We start from the raw sequence: 21,796 nt of genomic DNA on the forward strand, positions 1-21,796 counted from the left end.
ACACTTCAGACATCTAAATGCGGTGTAAAGTTTCTACAAATTTCAGCAAACGAATACAACAGGGACATCTGTTTTTATGCTGATGGTAACAATAATGAGGTCACCTTTGTTGGCTACCAGGGGTGCCTGCTTTAGATTTTCTTTTCTACATTTGAAGGGAAACGCTCCTCCCATATGAACCTTCTTGTTCGTTATAAACGAATGAGATGCTTGATATTTTTATTTTGGTAGGTGTAGAAAAATAAAATTCTATGTCATGGACACTGAATATTTTGTGATGGCTCAGCCATCTGTAATCAATCGTACGAAGGAAGAAGTCCTATAGTACTGAAAAACACCAACAGTTAATTATGCCTCTCCAGGGCACAACATGTATGTTTGAGGTGAATTTATTCTGGTCTGAAACAGTATTTTCACAAAGGAATCGGGGTCTACTCAAGATGTATTCCGAGCATTTGACTGAATCTCTTCAAGAACACTTGGCTTGACCATTTCTCGACTAGTAGCTTTGGTTTTGAAAGGGCAGAGGTTACCAATGCTTGGCACTTCCTATGGCGTATATACAGTTGTGCTCATAAGTTTACATACCCTGGCAGAATTTATGATTTCTTGGCCATTTTTCGGAGAATATAAATGATAATACAAAAACTTTTCTTTCACTCATGGTTAGTGTTTGGCTGAAGCCATTTATTATCAATCAACTGTGTAAACTTATGAGCACAACTGTACTGAGTGGAAAGTCTCCCCCTCTACTCCTAGCATTACTGTGGGTAGATGAGGACATCCCATAACTTTCCCGCGCCTGTACTTCTTAAAAACTGAACCACTTGCTTGAGTGCTGGTTCACACTATAGCGTGTGCGGCGATCGCATGTAATATCGGAGCGCACTGCTCCTTCATTGCATGCGACCGGCTGTGCGGTGCGAGTTCAGCCATACACTTTGTATGGCTAAATTCGCACTGCACCCGCACAAAAGTCGCACATGACCCTTTTTTTCAGCCGCACCAGGATCGGATCGCACAGTGGTTCACACTTGTGCGATCCGATCCTGTGGGAACTGTCAGATCGCACTGCAATATGCTATAAAACTAGGGGTGTCGTTAACATTTCATTGACACCCCCTGCGTATCGCATATGGCAGTGTGAACTGCCAGATGTGCGTTTGCGATGCGGGAACAGGCTGCGAATTCGCAGCCTTCCCGCATCGCACAAGTGTGACCTGGCACGGAGGCTTAGCAGTGAGGGAGACAATTACAAGTGAGATGAAAAACAAAGTGTCAAATTCTTTTTTTGGAACATTTAAACTAGTAGGAGCAACTGAAGATCGTCCCAGCTCAGACCCCGATATGGAGCCTAAAGAACTCCAATCACGTTCATGTGAGCCATTTTATGAGCCTATGGAAATTCAACTTCATCTCCAGTTCTGTCTAATTAAGTAAGCCATCCACTTAATAAGTACCAGTAAGGGGACATCTAAAATAGGCACAAAAAACGAAAAAAAAAAATGAAATAGTATAACAGGTTCCCCTAAATATCTTCTTCATACTACAATATTTGAAATAATAGCTTTAAACACAAAGTAGGAATAGCTATTATTGATATAATTTAAGGTAAATGTAAACTAATGTTAAATATTAAAATTAAAGTGCATCTAAAGCCAAAACTTTGAAAAGAGTAAAGAGGAAAGAATTGTTATTTTCCTGACAAGTTTTTTTTGCAGTGTCCCATTGTCAAAAATGATCTTCACTTTCTGTCCCACATACATAATGACAAAAACGTGTTAATGAAAGGAAAGGACTGGTTACCGTATTGGGCTAAAATAATCAATACTCATGTGCTGCTGTTAAAAAAAAAAAAAAACATGAAACTTTGGTACTACTTTAGGAGTATTAAACAATTTCATATGCAGAAGCCTTTGTTAGCTGTATGAGAAGGGTAAATATGACAAAAGATTCTCATGTGTAGTATTAGAAGTTACAATTCCCTGTATTGAGGCCGGTACGATCCTCTTTTTAATATGGGGTAACTTCTATGAGAGCCTTTTTTGAGTTTTTTGGTTCTGTGTAAATTAAATGATTTTGAGAAATGCAGACCATAAAGAATGGACCTATACATTCACTTGAAGCTTCCACAGTTTCTGGAAATGATAGTTTGCTCCAAATGTAAGACCTCTGTGGAAACTAGCTAAAGGACATCTGGAAATTGCAGGTAAATGCAGTAGAAAGTGGCCACACATGGCAAACTCTTAACACCTTGTCAGCACTTCACTGTGCACAAACCAAAGTGTAATGGAAAAGATCCAAGTTCAATGACTTTCTGTTGAAAAGGGTATTAAGTGAGGATGGTCCACAAAGAAGCAGTGAATATATTGTACCGTGGGCCCTGAGTGGTTTTCATTTCATTTTCCTACTCAAAGGGTGCTGCTTATAGTAAACAATGAACCCTAAAAGCAGAAGATGGCGTAATGAATTTTGTCAGATACCAGAACTTAGCAGTCAACAAGAAAGGCATTAAAGTGATTGTAAAGTTTTTTTCTTACAATCATGTTACACTGCCTGTTTTGTGCAATGGTTTTGCACAGAGCAGTCCCAATTCTCTTCTTCTGGGGTCACGGGCCAGAGCTCTTGGTGGCTCCTCTTCTCTGTGTGTTACCATAGGAAGTCTCTTGCTATGGTGGCACACATACAGGCTCGATCCTGAGCCACGCTGTGCGTGTTTATAGACCCACACAGTGCAGCTTGGGCCCCACTCCAGCGCTACCTCAACATTGGATTTGATTGACAGCTGCAGGAGCCAATGGATCCCGCTGCTCTCACTAAGTCCAGTGAGGAGGGAGAGAGAAAACAGCACTGCTGCTCTATGGCACAGCGCTGGATTGAGATCGAGGTCAGGTAAGGGGGGATTGAGGAGCGGACAATAGGAGGGTTTTTTTTTTTTTTTTACCTTAATGCAGAGAATGCTCGTTTGGCTGTATTTCTCCTGTGGATCACAGTAATACAGTCCGTTCTGCAAGCCAGTGACCTGTTTTCAGCAGACAGCGGGCTGAAGCCTGCTGTCGTCTGACATCACAAAGCCAGTTCTGGCTGGGGAAAGATCGCAACCACATAGTTGGGATCCACCTGGATTCCTGGGCCAACACCCTGCTCAGCCTCTCAGCGAGCCTAAGCCAGCAGCTTCTGCCCCCCTCCACAGCCCAGTCCAGAGGGTGTAATGGGTGGACAGTGGAGCAGAGGCCGGGTGCTTACGGAACTCTCAGTTTTAGAGCCGGCCGGGGACTGCTGCTGCATCCACCTAAGTAGGTATGATAAAAAAAAAAAAAAACAGCCAAACTTCTCTTTTAAGATAAAGAAAAACCTCCAGCTATTACAACTACTTAAAGCCTTGCACCACTTAAAGCCTCAAAAAAAAGTAATGACACCAAAATCACTCACCAATGACATGTTACATAAGCTCAATTTCCTTCCGTGTCATCTAAATCAACCTAATCAACTACTCTAAAAAGAGTTCTTGCCACAAGAGATGAGATCTGCAAAACTTGAGTTATTTTCCTATAAAGACTGGGGGACAAATATGGTCAAGCATCCCCCTTCACTTCTAATCTGCCCACTATTCACAAGTCACGCATATTCCCACACTTAGGCTGCAAGTTTAATTTTCTGACAAATGACTCTAATGAAAGCTATGTGCACAGACCGCTCACAGAGCAGTTTTTGACATATGTATGCTCTGCCTGAAATTGCCAAAAATGACGGTGAAATTAAATCTTTGGATGCTATCAAACAATCGGGTTTTTATGCGATGCTTCTATGAGCAATTACGTCTATTCATCGGCTTGAGGCAGCATTATTTATGAAAGCTGCAGAAGAAGAAGAAAAATTAATTTACTGGTGGGAAAAGTTCTCAAATAGCTCAGTCAATCTGTAATTTTTAACCTGACAAATACTTTCAATTATTCTCTCAGTGTGTTACCGTGACGATATCAATGCAGGTGAAAACGTATCCTACAAAATACATCATAAAGGAATTCATCAGAATAACTTTACAGAACCTCATTAATCAACAAAAATCCTTTCAGACCTTTATAAATGCATTTTAATCTGGTGTATGTCGGATCATAAAGAAATAAGGGCTTTTTATTTTTACAGCAAGCCATACGAGAAATATGAGGGCCGTATCGAATTGGCAAAATGATCATAAAAGTTTAGATGACAACTTACAGTTATAAATGTCCTGAAATAAAGATGACAAAAATAGATGTATAAATACACCCCATAGTCCCAACATGTGAGAACACGCTTTGCTATAAAAACCTATGATTTAGACACTTTACAAAGCAGGCAGATAAACAGAGAGTTGGGACAAAAAATTCTTACAGTGAAGCTTAGCGTGTTATCTTGTAGCACTGGGTACACTGGGGACAATGGCAGAGGGAAGAACAAATATAGATGTGTGTCTATGGAAACACTGGGCAGAGGTATTGTGCTCAGTTATTTGAAAACCAATGTGTCTCTGAATGTTACCATCTAGATACAAACCGCAGTTATAAATATGCATCACGCATGAAACACCATAGAACGTTTTATAGAGAAAAGGCAGTATTTCCAAAAAACATTTAAAGTTGAACTCTGAGCACAAAAGCATACAGTATCTTACAAAAGTAAGTACACCCCTCACCGTTTTGTAAATATTTTATTATATCTTTTCATGTGACAACACTGAAGAAATGATACTTTGTTACAATGTAAAGTAGTGAGTGTACAGCTTGTATAAGGCCCTTTTCACACAGGCGGACTGTTCAGATCCGCCTGTCAGTTTTTTTGGTGGATCTGAACAGACCCCCTATGCATTCCTATGGGGCATCGGATGTCAGCTGAGACATGTCCACTGACATCCGATCCGTCAAATCTGGACGCATGGAAACCCTATTTTCCATCTGTCCAGCGGATCGGATGAGAACGGACAGACGGTCCGTTCCCATCCATTTCCCCCATAGAGAACAGCGGGACCTGACAGCCATGTCTCCGCACACAGCGAGGAGACAGAGCTGCCATCTGCCTGCTCAGCGGGGGATCAGCGGATCGATATAGAACACCTCCAGGTAGCCATATTGCATTGTATTTTCAGAAAATTACAGCAGCTGCAGATTTAGAAAGGAAAGGTCATTTCTAATAACATTCAATTACAATATGACTTGTGTCACAATTGTATACGCTATTTTTCTCCATGAAAGTGGAGTTACCCTTTAAGGAAAAAAACTCTGTGTGCAACTTCCTCTCCCTCCCCTCCTTATATTTAACCTGAGCCCAATCACCATCATTCACTGTGCCCAAGAGCAGTGGATATCTTCTTCCTCTATAGCGGCAGGAGCCATTTGCTCCTGCTGCTGTCAATCAAATCAGTTATTAAGGGACGGGGCTGAGTTGTGCTGTCTGTCTGTGGACACAGGCAGCAGCGCAGCTTGGGATTGAGCTTGCAGGTGTGCCACAATAGGAAGCGGCTTTTTATGGTGGCACACTGAGAACAGGAGGAGCCAGGAGCACCGGCAGGGTACCCGTGATGAGGAGGACCTGGGCTGCTCTGTGCAAAACCACTGCACAAAGCAGGTAGGTATAACATGTTTATTATTAAAAAATGACCCTTTACAATCTCTTTGTAGAAATACCTCTATTTAGACAGCATTTGCTCAATCCAGCGTTCGGTATAGTTTAGGATAACTAGTATTGGTTAATCCCATTCTACTGAACTGAACAAGTTGCTTGGATACATTGCAAAATGTCTTCAACATTATAGAAGGAGTCCAGTTGAACGCGACTAACCACTACTAGCTATACAAGGACCTGGATGAACGAAAACCTTCACAATTTCAAAAACAAATCACACAGCATTGGAATTTCTGCAAAGTCATCTACAGAGAGTGGGAAGATCACTCCATCACATCCCATGTGGAGGAATTGGGTTCGGGTTTGTGGAAGGAGAACAAAGGCAGCAGAATTTGGGAGAAGGGTGGTGACAATACAACCTTAATCATTTCTCACATCCTTCTTTCAAGAGTCTTTAGATCTTCCTGATAATCATTATTATTACATTACTTTACATTATTTAGAGCAGCCTTTTCAACATTTTTAATACAAAGGAACTCTTCAAATAACTTTCTGGTCTCATGGAACCCTTTGTAATAATTAGTTCTGTATATCCACAGCTTGCAGTACATTACTGATGGTCAGTACAAGGAATCTCAAGTCTTCCTCCTCCGATAATCCCCCTTCTCTCCCCCGCCATAATGTTTTGGTGTGGTGGGGGTTATTTTAGAACTAATGCAGGGTACACACTAGATTATTATTTTTTTTTTGTACAACCCAGCGGGCTGAATGAAAATAACACCCCAGAGAACGCTGTACTAACACCTTTGTTTACTGACAGGGGGACTGCCAATGCTGATCGGATGCTGGTTTTCTGGCATCACTGTTTGACAGAAGCCGATCATAACACTGGCTTCTGTAGAACCAACAGAACCGTTTTCAGATGATTTTTTAGCCTGTGTGTAACCAGCTTAGGACACTGCGGCTCAGCTTTTCTGATAGAAGGGGTCTTAAGTGTGGCCCCCAACATCATAAAAGGGTCACACAAGGTTCAGTGAGTATTCATCATCAGAGACAGCAGGCACACAACAGAATACAGTCAAAGACTATCGGCTTGATACAAGAGATGGTAAGAACCTATGGACAGTGATGATCAGAGACTGCAGATATGATACAAGAGATGGATGGTAAAAACCTATGGACAGTGATGATCAGAGACTGCAGACATGATACAGGAGGTGGTAAGAACCTATGGACAGTGATGATCAGAGACTGCAGACATGATACAGGAGGTGGTAAGAACCTATGGACAGTGATGATCAGAGACTGCAGACATGATACAGGAGATGGTAAGAACCTATGGACAGTGATGATCAGAGACTGCAGACATGATACAGGAGATGGTAAGCACCTATGGACAGTGATGATCAGAGACTGCAGACATGATACAAGAGATGGTAAGTACCTATGGACAGTGATGATCAGAGACTGCAGAAATAATACAGGAGATGGTAAGTACCTATGGACAGTGATGATCAGAGACTGCAGACATGATACAAGAGATGGTAAGAACCTATGGACAGTGATGATCAGAGACTGCAGAAATAATACAGGAGATGGTAAGTACCTATGGACAGTGATGATCAGAGACTGCAGACATGATACAAGAGATGGTAAGAACCTATGGACAGTGATGATCAGAGACTGCAGACATGATACAAGAGATGGTAAGAACCTATGGACAGTGATGATCAGAGACTGCAGACATGATACAGGAGATGGTAAGAACCTATGGACAGTGATGATCAGAGACTGCAGACATGATACAAGAGATGGTAAGAACCTATGGACAGTGATGATCAGAGACTGCAGAAATAATACAGGAGATGGTAAGTACCTATGGACAGTGATGATCAGAGACTGCAGACATGATACAAGAGATGGTCAGTGATTGCGGACATCCTGCAGGAGATGGTCAAAGACTAGACATGCTACAAGGAGTTAGGAGACTAGGAAAGTCCATTATGAGAAAGGAAATCCATTATGTGAGACTCCTGGAATTCACTGCTATAGCAGGGCAATATGGAAACATGATTAGTGGCTGCAGGGGCCCCCTGAGGGCCACACAAAAAGGGCCAAAGAGCCGCATGTGGCCACCGGGCCACAGACTGGTTACCAGAGAACTAAAGGGCTGTCGCAGGCACTCATCAAGAGTGCCAGTCTATGCCTACCCTTTCCACCCAGCTGCTCCATTTATAGAAGCTATTATGAGAGCTTCTATGACTGAAATGTGATCTATGAATGGAGGAGGTGATCTTTTCTATCATTTACCTGTCCTTCATTCATAGATCACATAGCTGGCATTGTTGGGCACTCTTGAGGAGAGAATTCCTATAATCCTCTGCCTGCCCTGAAGATTATGGCTCCTTTCATACAGTCCGCTGTCTGGTGCAGACCGTTCTCTGCTCAGCGGGGATCGATCTGCCAATCCCCACTGAGCAGGCGGATGACAGCTCCGTCTCCGCACTGTGTGCGGAGAGGGAGGTGTCAGAGCCCCGCTGCTCTCTATGGGGGAATCGCATGAGAGAGGACCACCTGTCCGCTCTCATCCGATCCTATCCCCTGGACGGATGGAAAATAGGGTTTCCATCTGTCCAGATTGTCAACCCCTGTGCCAGCATGTAGAGGTTTTTCTCCCCCGCAGCCGCCATCACTTTTCAAATCAGCGCAGCTGTTCGGCGCTCTGTCCACACAGACATGTCATTCATTCTTAGAGATCTGTGAAAAAAATAACAAAAAATCTCATCTGCCACTGTGGCAGGAATGGGCGTCATTTTTTTGGGGGCGGGTCATTATTTTAAGGTCACCCATGCTTTGCCCTTTTCGCCATTGTCATAAAGTCAACATCAGTCACTGCATGAGCCGCGACTTTATTTTTAAAGAGAAACGGCAGAATTTATTTTTAAAGCATTGGTTAACCTAAAAAACAAAAACAAAAAAAAAAAAAACAGATCCTGTTTCCTTGAAGCATGTTATAAAGCACAGTGCTGTCCCAAAATACCTGCCTGATCCTGCCTGGTTATGTCCTCCCCTCTGTAAACTGACCACGGCATTGCATGGATGGCTGCTGAACCCGGATACCGTGGTCAGTCTACATGCCTCCATCCAGTGGCGGTTTTAGGCATGGGCGAATGGGGCAGCCCCCCGGGGCGGCATTTTTTCATGACACGTGGGGGGCGGCATGACAGTGTTCCCCCAACCCCCGGGCCGCGGACCGGTACCGGTCCGTGGATCAAATGGTATCGGGCCACCCGAGGAACTGTGAATAATTTCACTGTGGCACTGGCAGCCCAGCCGAGCCGAGGCGCAAAGCATTGCTCCCCCCGAGCCCGCCCATTGTGTGGTCCTCCCGCTTCCTGATTGGCCGAAAGGCAAACCGCACGCCATTGGCCGAGGAGGAGGCGCTGCGGGAGGACCGAGGAGACGCGGGGAATCCGGGGACTGAACTGAAGAGAAGTGAGGTAAGTGCACGGACGGGTCTCGCGGGGGGAACGCTGGCACTCTGCATTGAAAGATGGCACGCGTGACTCTGGCATCTCTGCATTGAAAGGGGGCAATGCTGTGGCACTCTGCATTTATTGGGGGCAATGCTGTGGCACTCTGCATTTATTGTTATGTTGTCATGTTATTTTTTTTTTGGGGGGGGGGGGGGGGGGGCGCCGGGAGGGAGTCTTGCCCGGGGAGCAATTTAATGTAGAACCACCACTGCCTCCATCATCTGCAGCCCTCCTGTCCTCTGTCCCCTCTCCCCCCTTGCCTGTCTGCTTCTGAGTCAGTGCCCATCCCCTCCCCTCCTGCTGCTTTAGTTAAATTTAAAGTTTCATATCCAGGCTACAGTCTATTTAATAATCCTGTGTCTGTGTTTTATAAATGTAAGCAGTTCTTTACCAGCTTTCAGAGCGCCCACGTGACCTGCCGCCTCTCTCCTCCTCTTGGCCTCTCCTCCTTCCCTCCTCCTCCCTTCTCGACTGACATCAGTGGGGAATCCTCGGCCCCACCCACTGCAGGCAGCTGTTAGGCGGGGAGAGGAGAGAGCCAGCGTGTTACGTGAGCGGTGATCGGCGCTCTGAAAACTGGTAAAGAACTGCTTATTTTTTTTTTTTTAAAACACATACACAGGGGCATGGGAACACAGGATTATTAAACAGACCGGACAGGATGATATAAAGTGGCTTAACAACTACTTCAAAGAGGAAGTTGAGACCCTTGCGGACGCCCATGATGGCAGACTGACATGTAATTCTCAGTGGAATACAAGTGAAGTAATTCCCGTAAAGGCAGGGAGCTGGGCTAAGAGTCTGCAGGAGCCTAGCATTGCACCCGTGATCCACTGATTGGGGGTGCAATGCTTTGCAAGCTCCTGTGTAAAAAACAAATATATGCACATTGTTTCCTGCAAAAATATGTGCATTCATTATTATTATTTTTTTTTTTAAGGTGACCCTAGCCATTAATTAGCTATAACTGTTTTTTCTTTTCTTACATAATACCTATTGATCCTACCAATGAATGTAGTATATGGCTTATGATGCAGTAACACTGCTTTAGAATTGGCCACATTGTCACCTGTTACTCCACTATTACAGCAATAGCTCAGTGTGGAGGAAGAGGATAGCAACTCCCAGCACAGTAGTGTCCCCCGTCCTGACCACCTGATAAAAAGTAGCTGGAAAGACCACAACAGAAAGGAATGCTGGGAACTGAAAGTGACATCATAGAGTCCCTTCTCTCCGCCCACAATCGCTGTCATAATACCAGAGGAACAGAGAAAAAGCAGTCACATGCTCAGAAAATACATTGAAAAAAACACTTTGAGCAAAAGTTACAACACTTTGATAACACACATAGTGCTGTTCATGCATTACACATCAATGTGCCACATTACACATGACATATGATTGAATTTCATTGCTGTGGTGGATGGAATGTCAACACGGCATAGCTGGTCTGTGATTCATGGCAGTCCGCCATCACATACACTGATGAGAGTTTACTTCTTTTTTATTTAAATAAGGAAATAAAAGGTCTCCTTTCAGAGAGGATTAGTAAAGGCTCACTAAACGCCTTATTCCTCTTATCTGCACTTTACCTTAGACTATAGTTTTTTTTTCTTAACTCCACCATTCATTTTGAGCGAAATATTTGTTTAAAGTTCAGTTGTGGGGAGATGAACTCAATTATGATAAATCTGTGCGGTTGAAACATAATTTAGGTGCACCTTTAAGTAAATTTACAAGCTTGCAAATCAACTCTTAATATGTTCCAACATACGGCAACTGTATAATATTAATTAAAAAAAAAAAAAAAAAAAACAACTATACATTTCATCACAAGTCCTTTAGCTACAGAGCTACAGTTCCAGGCCTTTGCTTAGGCTGAGAGGATGTCAGTCTGATGAAGGCAGGAGGAAGCATTTTCTTAGGCTGGCCATACATTATACAATTTTCTTACAATTTTCTTTACCATTTTCTAGAAATGTACCTTCAACTATGTAGTACAAAGGCCAGCCTAACTGGATACAAGTGAAGTGTTGTTTAGCTTTGACCTTATATTATGTGGTTTGTAGTAAATCTAACAGAAAATTGTAGAAGAAAATTGAACATGTATGGCCAGCCTTAGTCTCCCCTGTCCATGATTACATTAAATTAGCATCTTGAATCAAATTAAAACTTACAGAATGCAGAATATTGTATTAACATGTAAATAAGTCAAATTTTATGTTATGTTTAAGAAAAATATGCATGCCCATTACGCTGTATGGAAATAATGTTTCTTCCAGTACAGCTTGCTTGGAAATTTCAAATGCTGCCAAAGTTAAAGTGGGTGCAAAGGCACAAGGTTCTTTTTTAACTTCATGCATTCTATGCATGAAGGATACAAAAACCTTTTGTGTGCAGCAGACTCCCCCAACACTTAACTAAGCCCCCTCTTGATCCAGCAAAAGCCTTGTTCCCGCAGCTGTCAATCACAGCCAGTGAGCCAATCAGGAGAGGGAAGGGGCGGGGCTAAGTCTCAGCTCCGTGTGTGAATTGACACACAGAGCAGCTGCTCGGCTCAGGTGCCCCCATAGCAAGCGGATTCCTGTGGGGGCACCCAACAGGAAGGAGGGGCCAGAAGTGTTGGCATGGGAAGGAGGAGGATCTGGGCCACTCCGTGCAAAACCACTACACAGAGGAGGTAAGTATAACATGTTTAATATTTTAATGGAAAAAAAATAAAATCTTTACAATCACTTTAAGGTGAAATTCCATCTGGTAGCAACCAATTGAAGTTGTCTTAATGGCAGCTAGAAACATGATAGAAAGCTTACTTGTATTGCTGATCAATACATTCTAAAGCAAAACATAATAAGGAAGATTATGATCTGGCTGTAAAAAGGACATTAAGACTGAAAACACAGAGGCCATATATATAAGATATTGATGGCTTAAAAAAATATATATATTTTTTACTACTAAACACATTAAAGAGAAATGGCTCAATTCACTAAGCTATAACAACAGGTTTTTGCTGTAACAACCATTATTTCCAGAAATGAGAGCCAATAAGAGCTAATAACAATAGTAACAAGGCTGTTGAGGATTATGGTCAATAAAAACATTTGTTAGAATTTACGAATTTAAGCTTAGGGCTTGTTTACCCCAGATGCAGTAAGGGGGCATTCTCCTAAATTCATCCTGAGCCCATATATAGAAAAATGTATGTTTTCTAATCACCCTAGTCCACACAATTGCATCCAGTTTCCAGTGCTTTAAAAAAATAAAAGCGACAAGCATTTTATTTTTTTTTTGCACCAGAACGAACATGTGCAACGGAATGCACATAAATAAGGAAAAACGTCTGCATATGAAACATGAATTTTTTTTTTTTCACCAGAACGAACATAAAAATGTGCTAAATTGCAACGGAATGCACATAAATAAGAAAAAACGTCTGTATATGAAACATGGATTTTTGTAGTAAAAAATGATGTCAAAAGGTGCAGTGAAAATGCGTTACAAATGCGCACGTGGAACTGCGCACTGAAGGCGGATTGAATTGGGCATAAATGAGCCCTTACTGACTATTATAAATAGTTGTACTGTGAATTAACCCCTTCACTGTAATGTCAAATGTGAGTTACAAAAAAATAAAATAAATACTAGAACTTAAAGTAACCAGACAAGCCAAAATTTGACACCAAGCCCCACAGCAATAACTACAAAAACTTAATTTTGGCTTCTTTACCCAATGTCAGAGCATATGCTGGAGAACCCCATAGACTTCTATCAGGCAAGGAGATTGATAGAAGACTACTGGATTTTTCTGCTCAAGAATACACATCAGCAAAAGAGGTCCGAACTATAAATGTCAACATTAGGGTGGACTTCTGTGGCAAGAACTTTGTAATTATGGAGCTTCAGGGAGGTGGGCAATTAAAGCTAAGGAGGGGATGAAGGCAAAAGGGTAAGTAAACTACCCTTTCACCACTTGCCTACTGGTCTATTTTCAGCTGTCAGCGCTGTCACACTTTGAATGACAATTCAGTCATATAACACTGTATCCAAACAAATTTTTTTATCATTTTTGTGAGACAGATAGAGCTTTATTTTGGTGGTATTTAATCGCCACTGGGTTTTTTATTTTTTGCTAAACAAAAAAAGACCAAAAATTTTGAAAAAAAAAAAATGATTTTCTTGTAAATAAGTAATTTTTCTTCTTCACTGATGAGGTTGCACTAATAAGTGGCACTGATTGGCAGCACTGATCGGTGCCCTGATTATCAGTGTAGATGTCCCCTGTGCGGATTGCAGCTTACCGGATGTCCTCTCCTCACCTCACCAGCGTGAGGAGAGAAATGCCAATAACCAGCAAATCTGGTTTACACTGTGATCAGTTGTGATTGGACAAAGCTGGTCACATGGTAAAGAGCCGCTGTGATTGGCTCTTCATCTCGATCTGTAATCAGCTGTGTCCAATAGACACAGCCTTCACAGATCCCTGCCGGAGCGCGTGAGAAGCGCAATCACGGGAGGAGGTCAATAGAAAGGTTTGACCGCACTGCAGCCATCATTTGGCTATAGCGCGGTCATGAAGAGGTACTACTATACTATAGCAACATACAAAAGGCATTTGAATTATTTTACACATTTTTTAAATGCAAGCAGTTTGAGTACCTAAACTGACATAGTATCATTGTCACCCAATGCCCAATATTCAGCAGAGCTTAGGCTGGGAGAGATAGAAGCCACACAAGGAGCCAATTAGTGGTGATGCAGTGTGACAGAAGGGACATGCTGACAGGAAGAGAGAACTAGGTGATGGGTTTATCAGTCTACTGCTTCTCCTTTCCCTGTACAGTCACAGCATTGGGGGAGGGACAAGACCTGTAAGTGGTAGATAATTGCAGCAAGGAAAAATCAGGCCTTCTGCCCTGCCAGGCAGGGCTGTGCTCTGTAGCAGAGCTGTGAGAAACTCACTACTGGATAGACAGATAAAAATCCTTCATCAGGAAAAACAGCACCCATATACGTATTTCACCCATGTATGTAGCTGTGTTCAGCTTTAAAGTGGTTGACACCCATATACTGTATATATATATATATATATATATATATATATATATATATATATATATATTTTTTAATAATAAACATGTCATACTTGCCTACCAGGGCAGGCTGCTTGCGATGGGGGCACTCGTGTGGGCTCACTCCCAAGCCAGCTGTGTGTCCATTAGAGTGTGGCTCGGCCCCGCCTCCTTCTCACTGGCTGTGACTGATAGCAGTTGGTGCCAGTGTTGTTAGGAACAAAACATGACATACTTACCTGTCCTGTGCAATGGTTTTGCACAGAGCAGCCCCGATTTTCCTCTTCTTGGGTCCCCCGCCAGCGCTCCTGGCTCCTCTGCATTCTCCAAGTTCCCCATAGCAAGCTGCTTGCTGTGTGGGCATTTGTGTGTGCTCACTCTGGAGCCCCGCTTTGTGTGCCCATAGACACACAGAGCATAGCTCAGCCTTGCCCTCTCCTTATTGGCTGTGATTGACAGCAGTGGGAGCCAATAGCTTCTGCTGCTGTCACTGAACTAATGAAAAGGGAGAGAGCCAGGAGAGCCATAGCTCTCCTGCACATTGCTGGATCAGGATGGGGCTCTGGTAAGTATAAGAGGGGGGGGGGGGCGGGGGCTGGAGCTGCACACAGGTGTTTTTTTTTTAACTTTCAAGCATAGAATGCAAAAAAGGTAAAAAAACGTCAGCCTTTAGAACCATTTAAATTTGTAGGCACTCCTAATGACTGAACTGAACATGAGCTGGTGTGCAGGGGGTGATGAAAATACGCATTAGGAAATAATATTGTTAAAATAAAAAAAGTTAGGCATGGTTTTTATGTGCATATACACCTTGGCATTTAGCCTTCATTTGACAGAAAAACCAATCTTTTTTTCTATATTAAAAATCTGCCCGTGTCATTTTCCATGCCTAATTACTCCATTACGTAAACATAATGCTTTTCCTGTCCCCTGGTATTCGCTGTGCTTCCCCAGTTAGGCACTTGGTTGCTAAGAGCATCCAGGTTATTAATAAAGCTTTCTAATTAGGAAAACACCCTAAACGCTGCGTTATCAATAGAAAAGAGAACGCAGTCTCTATGCAGCCCATAAACTGTTGTAGCTGAAATGCACAGGCGCACATCCAGGGGCCCAATTGTTAAAGTTCCTTCCCCAATAAAACGTGCAGCAGTTGTGTGTCACAGGAGAGACAAGCAAATAAAGATAGCATGAAATCTTCACTGCTTACTGAGCTGGAACACAAAACATCTGATATATTGACATCAATAGAAAGGCCTTCCCAGGACTGCAATTCTTTCCAGGCATTACCATCAGCCCTGTCTCCAAGCATTAGGTCTCTGTCTTTTAGACACCGCAGAAACCATCATTTATCTGGGGAAGGCTCTTTATATTTTCTGTGGAGGGGAAAACTTCTATCCAACTCAGGAAAATGAGTGTTTTGCAGCAATAAAGTCTTAATACATTCCCAGCATCACAGCTCAGTGCCTGGGAATAGGGGAGAAAAGCCTCATCTACAGCTGCAACTGCTGACTTGCTGATGTAGAGGAGTGCTGGAACAATGCGGTCAGTAATGGGGGGAGATCGGGTGTAAGCCAATAACACTCATCTATATTCCTCTATAGGTAATGGACACAGACAACATGCCTTTCTAAGCAAATTAAACAAACTCTAAGCAAATATAAAAGCACCAATTAATACAGCTTTGTATTACTTGATATAAAGAAAAATGCAACCATTGTGAGCATGTGAATTTGTCTGAACATCAGTCTTACTTTTTCTTTGCACTGCAGTTCTCAGACTGGGAGAGGGAGTGCTATGAGCCAATCAGGTATGCTGCATGCACATGAAGACAAGAACACACCGATAGGAGGATAGGGCAGACTCAGGTGAGGGGTGATTTCATCAAACTGCTCCTCCTCCTTCACTCTCTGCTTGGTTACCTTGGTCCCCTCCATGCACCATGGGGTATGACCAAGCCATATTGCTTCAGGCTACGTTCACATATTAGCGTAGCGGATCGCGGGCAGAATCACCGCGATTCTGCCCACGATCCGGAAATAATTGCAAATCGCGGGACGCCTGTGCGATGTCCGTGATTTGCAATGGCACCCCAAACGCTATGTGCCTGCGGAATCGCGGTAACATCGCGCAAACAAAATCACGGGTCGCATGACACCCAAGAAAGGTACAAGAGCTTCTTTGGGGCGTCATGTGACCTGCAATTTTGTTTGCGCAATGTTGCCGCGATTCGGTAGGCGGAAATCGCGGCAACATTGCACAGCGTTTGGGGTGCCATTGCAAATCAACGGCAACGCACAGGCATCCCGCGATTTGCAATGATTTCCGGATCGCGGGCAGAATCGTGGTGATTCTGCCCGCGGTCCGCTACGCTAACATGTGAACGTAGCCTAGAACAAACCAACTTCTCTTCTGCCTGGCAGGGCAAAATGTGATGAACCGATTTAGAAATTATATGACATTTGAAAGAGTTCCCATATATGCATTTCGGTGTGTTCCAGAGTTCAGCCTTAAGGGCTCATTCACACCAAGTGCGCTGGGCAGTCTTATCCGGCCCAACTGCAAGACAAGAAAAAAACCTTAAGCCTTGCACACACTATGAGAAAATCTAAAGAAAAATTCCTTTTGAGGCACAATCGTTCGATTTTCATATAGTGGGTACACAACCTTTAACATCCGATTCAGACTTTGCAAATGAAAATTTCCAAAGGGAAAAACGTAAAAAAAAAATTCTCATATTGGAACAGAATGAACGATTTTCGTTTAATGTGTACCATTTTCTTACGATTTTCGTCCAAGAAAAATCTGAAAAGAAAGACTGCGCATGATCAGAAAGAACAAAAATTTTTGTCCAGTGTTTTCTTCCTCACTTGTGACTTGCTGTGAAACGACCAAAATCAGATGAATAATCACCCGATTTACTTCTAGTGTGTACCCCACTTTTTCCTGATGGTGTCAGGTCACTCAACTGTTACGCGCTCAAAAAAGTGCTGCATGCACTACTATTTTTTAGTGCAGCGGGTCACAACTCTAACTATAGCATTGCAATGTGGCTTTGTCAGCAGAACTTTATGAAATGTTTGTCTGAAATAAAAAGTAACCAGTGTGGTGTGCTGGAATCAGCGAATGTCAGTATACACCAGTGACCAGCTGTGTAGTGTGACTGTCGGATGTGAACGAATTCTAAAGAACCTTCTAAAATTATGAATTTTATAAAGTCATAAATACTGTAGCATTTCTCCAAGGCCCAGCAGGAGAGGGGACCAAAAATGTGACTTACAAGGTACAGACCCTACCCTAAGGTAAAAAAAACCTTCTGTGTCCAGCACCCCCCCATATATAATATTTATCTTAGCCTGATCTCGATCCAGCACTGTGCATGAGAGAGCAACAGCTCTCTCCCTCCTTATAGGCTCAGAGACAGCAGCAGGAGCCCACTGCTGTCAATCCCAGCCAGTGAGAAGAGAGTGTGGGGCGGGGCTGAGCTGCGATTTTGTGTGGCAATGGACACACAGAACCCGACTCAGAAGCGAGCCCGCACAAGTGCCTCATAGCAAGCGGCTTTCTATGGGGGCACTCCGCAGGGGGTAGGATCGCTAGCAGGGGACCAGTGAAGTGGAGGATCGGGGCTGATCTGTGCAAAAGCATTGTACAGAGCAGGGTAAGTATAACATGTTTATTAAAAAAAAAAAAAAGTATGGGTTTACAATCACTTTAAATAAAAATATATACAGTATAAATATAGTATATATATCATTTGTCAACGTTTACCAATAAACCCCATTAAGGCTAACATCATAGGGGTAAGGAATGTGAGATTTACAAACCTAATCCAGAATGTCACTATTCTAAAAATCCAAATTGGTTTTAAAAAAGAAAAATAATTTACAAGAGAGCTAGGGGCACATTTACAGCGATCTCTACACTGGGCCCTTTGGCACCATAAGGTAGCCCTGTGTAATACAATGGCTGTGATACAGGGCATTCACTTTTGCAGCTGCCAGGGCCACCTGCATACCCATGGCTGCTCAGCAATGGGCACAAATGGGTCCCTCAGACAGACATCACTTGGAAAAGCAAAAATAACAAAACTCATTACAACTCAGATCTTACACAGTGTCAGAGGTGACTCAGTGCTGAAAGAAGTAAGAGATGACACAATGGAACATGACTCGCCTTCTTCCCTGAAATCTTAGCGCATTCAATAAACTGTCCGTGACACATAAGATGATAATGTTCCAGCAGTAAGAACTCTAGGATGTGTCTCACTGGGCCACAGGCTGACCTTATCATATGAGAACACAATGGATGATAGAAAATGATAGTGTTACAGCTTTCATATAATGAAATATTGCCTGGAAAAGCTCAAAGCCAAGTTCCTGTAAAGACACTGGAGTTGATTTATTTAAACTGGAGAGTGCAAAATCTGGTGCAGCTAAGCAATGAAGCAAATCCGCTTCCAACTTCAGCTTGATCAGTAAGGCCCCTTTCACACGGGCTTTCTGATCCGGTCCGTCTGTCAGTTGTTCAGGCGGACCTGATCGGATGCTCCATGCAGCCCTATGGAGCGGCGGATATCAGCGGAGACATCCCTGCTGACAACCGCTGCTATCCGATCCGGTCCATGAAATCCGGAAATCATGGAAACCCTATTTTCCATCCGTCTGGAGGATCGGATCAGATCAGATCGGATGAAAACAGACAGGCGGTCCGTTCTCATCCGATCTCCCATAGAGGAGAGCAGGGATCTGACAGCTCTGTCTCTGCACACATAGTGGAGACGGAGCTGTCATCTGCCTGCTCAGTGGGGATTGGCGGATCGATTCCCGTTGAGCAAAACAGAGTCCATCGGGGGGCACCACCCGTGTGAAAGGACCCCTAAGCTTTGACAATAAAACCTGGAGGCTGATTGGTTTATATGCTGAGCTGCACCAGATTTTGCACTCTCCAGTTTTAGTAAATGAACCCCAATGTGTCAATTTGAACAACAGTATGGACAATAAAAAAAAATAAAAAAATAAACCCAAAATAAATAAATTAAATATTGAATAGAGCATGGAATGGTGAGTTTCTTTTTCTTTTCTTTGCCATCTGTGTCCCATGTGAAAGATCTCCCTTCACTTTGTCATGTAGATACAAAAGGAATCCCCTCTAAGAAATCCTGTCACTGGTCACAGGTCTCTACATTAGTAGCTTTCCCCTTTATCACTGTTTTGGTGTCAGCTCAAAAATAATGAATCTTCCCTTGCTTTCAGCCCTGGTTACAGTGGTAAGCGGGATAAATCTTCCTAGTGGGGACACAGACAAACAATAACATGACAGAGGTTCAAACACCTCACCACTCTACCCAAAACCGAAGTAAGTTTAAAGCGTTAGTTGACCTTTTCAGAAAAAAAAGAAAAGTTGAACTGACATCATACACCCTCCTCACCACCCAGGACGGATCAGAGTGATACTGACTGGTCATTGCTGGCATTGAGCATCGCTCTGATCTGTCCTGGAAGCCTTGCACCAAGGAGAGGGAGAGAAGTGGAGATATTAAATCCTCAGAGGGCTACACCGGCTTTGTGGGCACTGACAGCTCAGCATTCACATAGATAAGTATGGTGAGGACCGGGGAAGTTGGGGAGGGTGTACGGTGTTCCTTCACCTTTTCTTATTTCCTAAAGAGGTCAGCACTTTAGGGCTCCATTCACACTTCACATTTCCTGAACATGCGATAACACACAGAGGAAACGTGTTTTGCCGCGTGTTTTAGAAACGTGCTGCAAGGTCCACCACGCTTTTGGTACCAATAATTGTTAATGACACCCCAAACCTGGTTAGTAGACAATTTGCCACATGTTTTGTAGCGCAGCAAATGCAAAAAGCACATGAACAAAACTAGCAATGCACTACACCCAAAAAAGGTTCTGGGGGTTCTTTGGCGTGTTTGTCTTACATAGGGCAGCCCATTCAAGTGAAAAATGCGAGCGGGAAAACAGAGATCCCTTGTACGGGTTCAAACATTACTGTGAAGATTCGGCCAGTCATATTTGCTCAGTTCTGATTAGAAGACACCACACCGAGACATTACAAGGAGATATAAAGCTCTAGGGAACTACAAAGATGTCCTTACCTTGGCTCTGCCAGTGCTCTGTAAGATGTGGACCAGCGCGCAGGCCATCTCCTCCTTATTGCGGACACTGATCACCGGCTCCAGCACAGAACATAGCATGGTGTAATTAATTGTAATAAATTCAGCAAACTCTTTGTACTGCTCCATGGGCAGGATAGTGATTGTCTGATAGCGGGATTTAATTCGTATTGAAGGTCCCCCAGTTTTGCCTTTGTTAGCAGTAGGTGTGCTCACAGGATACCACTTCTCCACAAACTGCCTGCCCGTCACACTGGCCATGGGGATGTTCACTAAGCCCACATAATTGTTCTTATCCTTTTTCTTTTTCTTCTCTACGTCCTTATAGATGTGTACAGTGATATTGTGGATAGGGGGCAATCCAGAGAATTCAAAGTGCTCCCCCCAAAAGATATTGTCTGCTTTTGTTTTGCTTGTGGTACGGGCAAAGAGTGTGTCGTCCAGGCAGAGCTCGCAGAAATACTTCTTTTTGGGGGCCAGGTCCTTGGCCTCGATAATCCACAGCCGCAGTACATTTTCCGCTCTTCGGCAGTTGTCCTAAAGGTGAAAAATTATCAGGAGGTTAGAAGTATTTCTAAGCCAAGTGTAAAGAGAACTCTCCAGTCAAAACTGAAATTAAATATGAATTAAATAGGTTTGGCATTGCTTTTTATGTAATCCAGTACAACAGTACTGTAACCATCGGGATGCGCAGCCTATTGCAATAGAGTGTTCACCCTAAAGCCTAAAAACATTGTTTTTTTTTTTTTTTCAGAATTGTCGCTCATTTTTTTGTTTATAGCGCAAAAAATAAAAATCACACAGGTGATCAAATACCACCAAAAGAAAGCTCTATTTGTGGGACAAAAAGGACATCAATTTTATTTGGGTACAGCTTCGGATGACTGGGCAATTTTCTGTTAAAATAACACATTCCTGAATCGCAAACAATGGCCTGGTCATTAAGGGGGAAAATCCTTCCGATCCAGAAGTGGTTAAAGGGTGCCTTGACTGACACACACATGTATTTCACCTTCTGCTATATAACATTCCTAAAAAAAAAAATTAAAATCACATGTTTTCATTATTTTAGGCCAATTTGTATTCTGCTACATATTTTTGGTAAAAAAATCCAAATAAGCGTATTTTGGTTGGTTTGCGCAAAAGTTATTGAATCTACAAACTAGGGGAAATCATTTTTATTTTTTTTACAAGTAATGGTGGCGATCAGCGATTTTTAGCGGGACTGCGACATTGCGGCGGACAGATCGGACCCCTAACTAACATTTTTGACACTTTTGGGGGTACCAGTGACACTACTACAGTAATCAGTGCTAAAAATATGCACCGTTACTGTAATAATGACACTGGAAGGGAAGGGGTTAACCCAGGGGCGATCAAAAGGGCTATGTGTGAGCCTAGGGAGTGTTTTCTAACTGTGGATGTGCTTTTAAAATCAATACAGAGATCTGTGA

General features: G+C 43.0%; 1 protein-coding gene across 7 annotated transcripts in view; it reads right to left on the reverse strand.

Moving 5' to 3' along the window:
• The window catches only part of RASAL2 (RAS protein activator like 2), a 580,981-nt gene that overhangs the window by 43,582 nt on the left and 515,603 nt on the right, over window positions 1-21,796 (reverse strand). For all 7 annotated transcript variants that reach the window (XM_082265231.1, XM_082265230.1, XM_082265229.1 and 4 more), the window contains one exon: window positions 20,325-20,879. In XM_082265231.1, coding sequence (XP_082121357.1) covers window positions 20,325-20,879 — 555 coding nt within the window. The remainder of the gene's footprint in view (window positions 1-20,324; window positions 20,880-21,796) is intronic.

This window comes from Pelophylax lessonae (assembly GCF_965119305.1).
Source record: "Pelophylax lessonae genome assembly, chromosome: 8".
In the NCBI taxonomy this organism is placed as follows: Eukaryota; Metazoa; Chordata; class Amphibia; order Anura; family Ranidae; genus Pelophylax; species Pelophylax lessonae.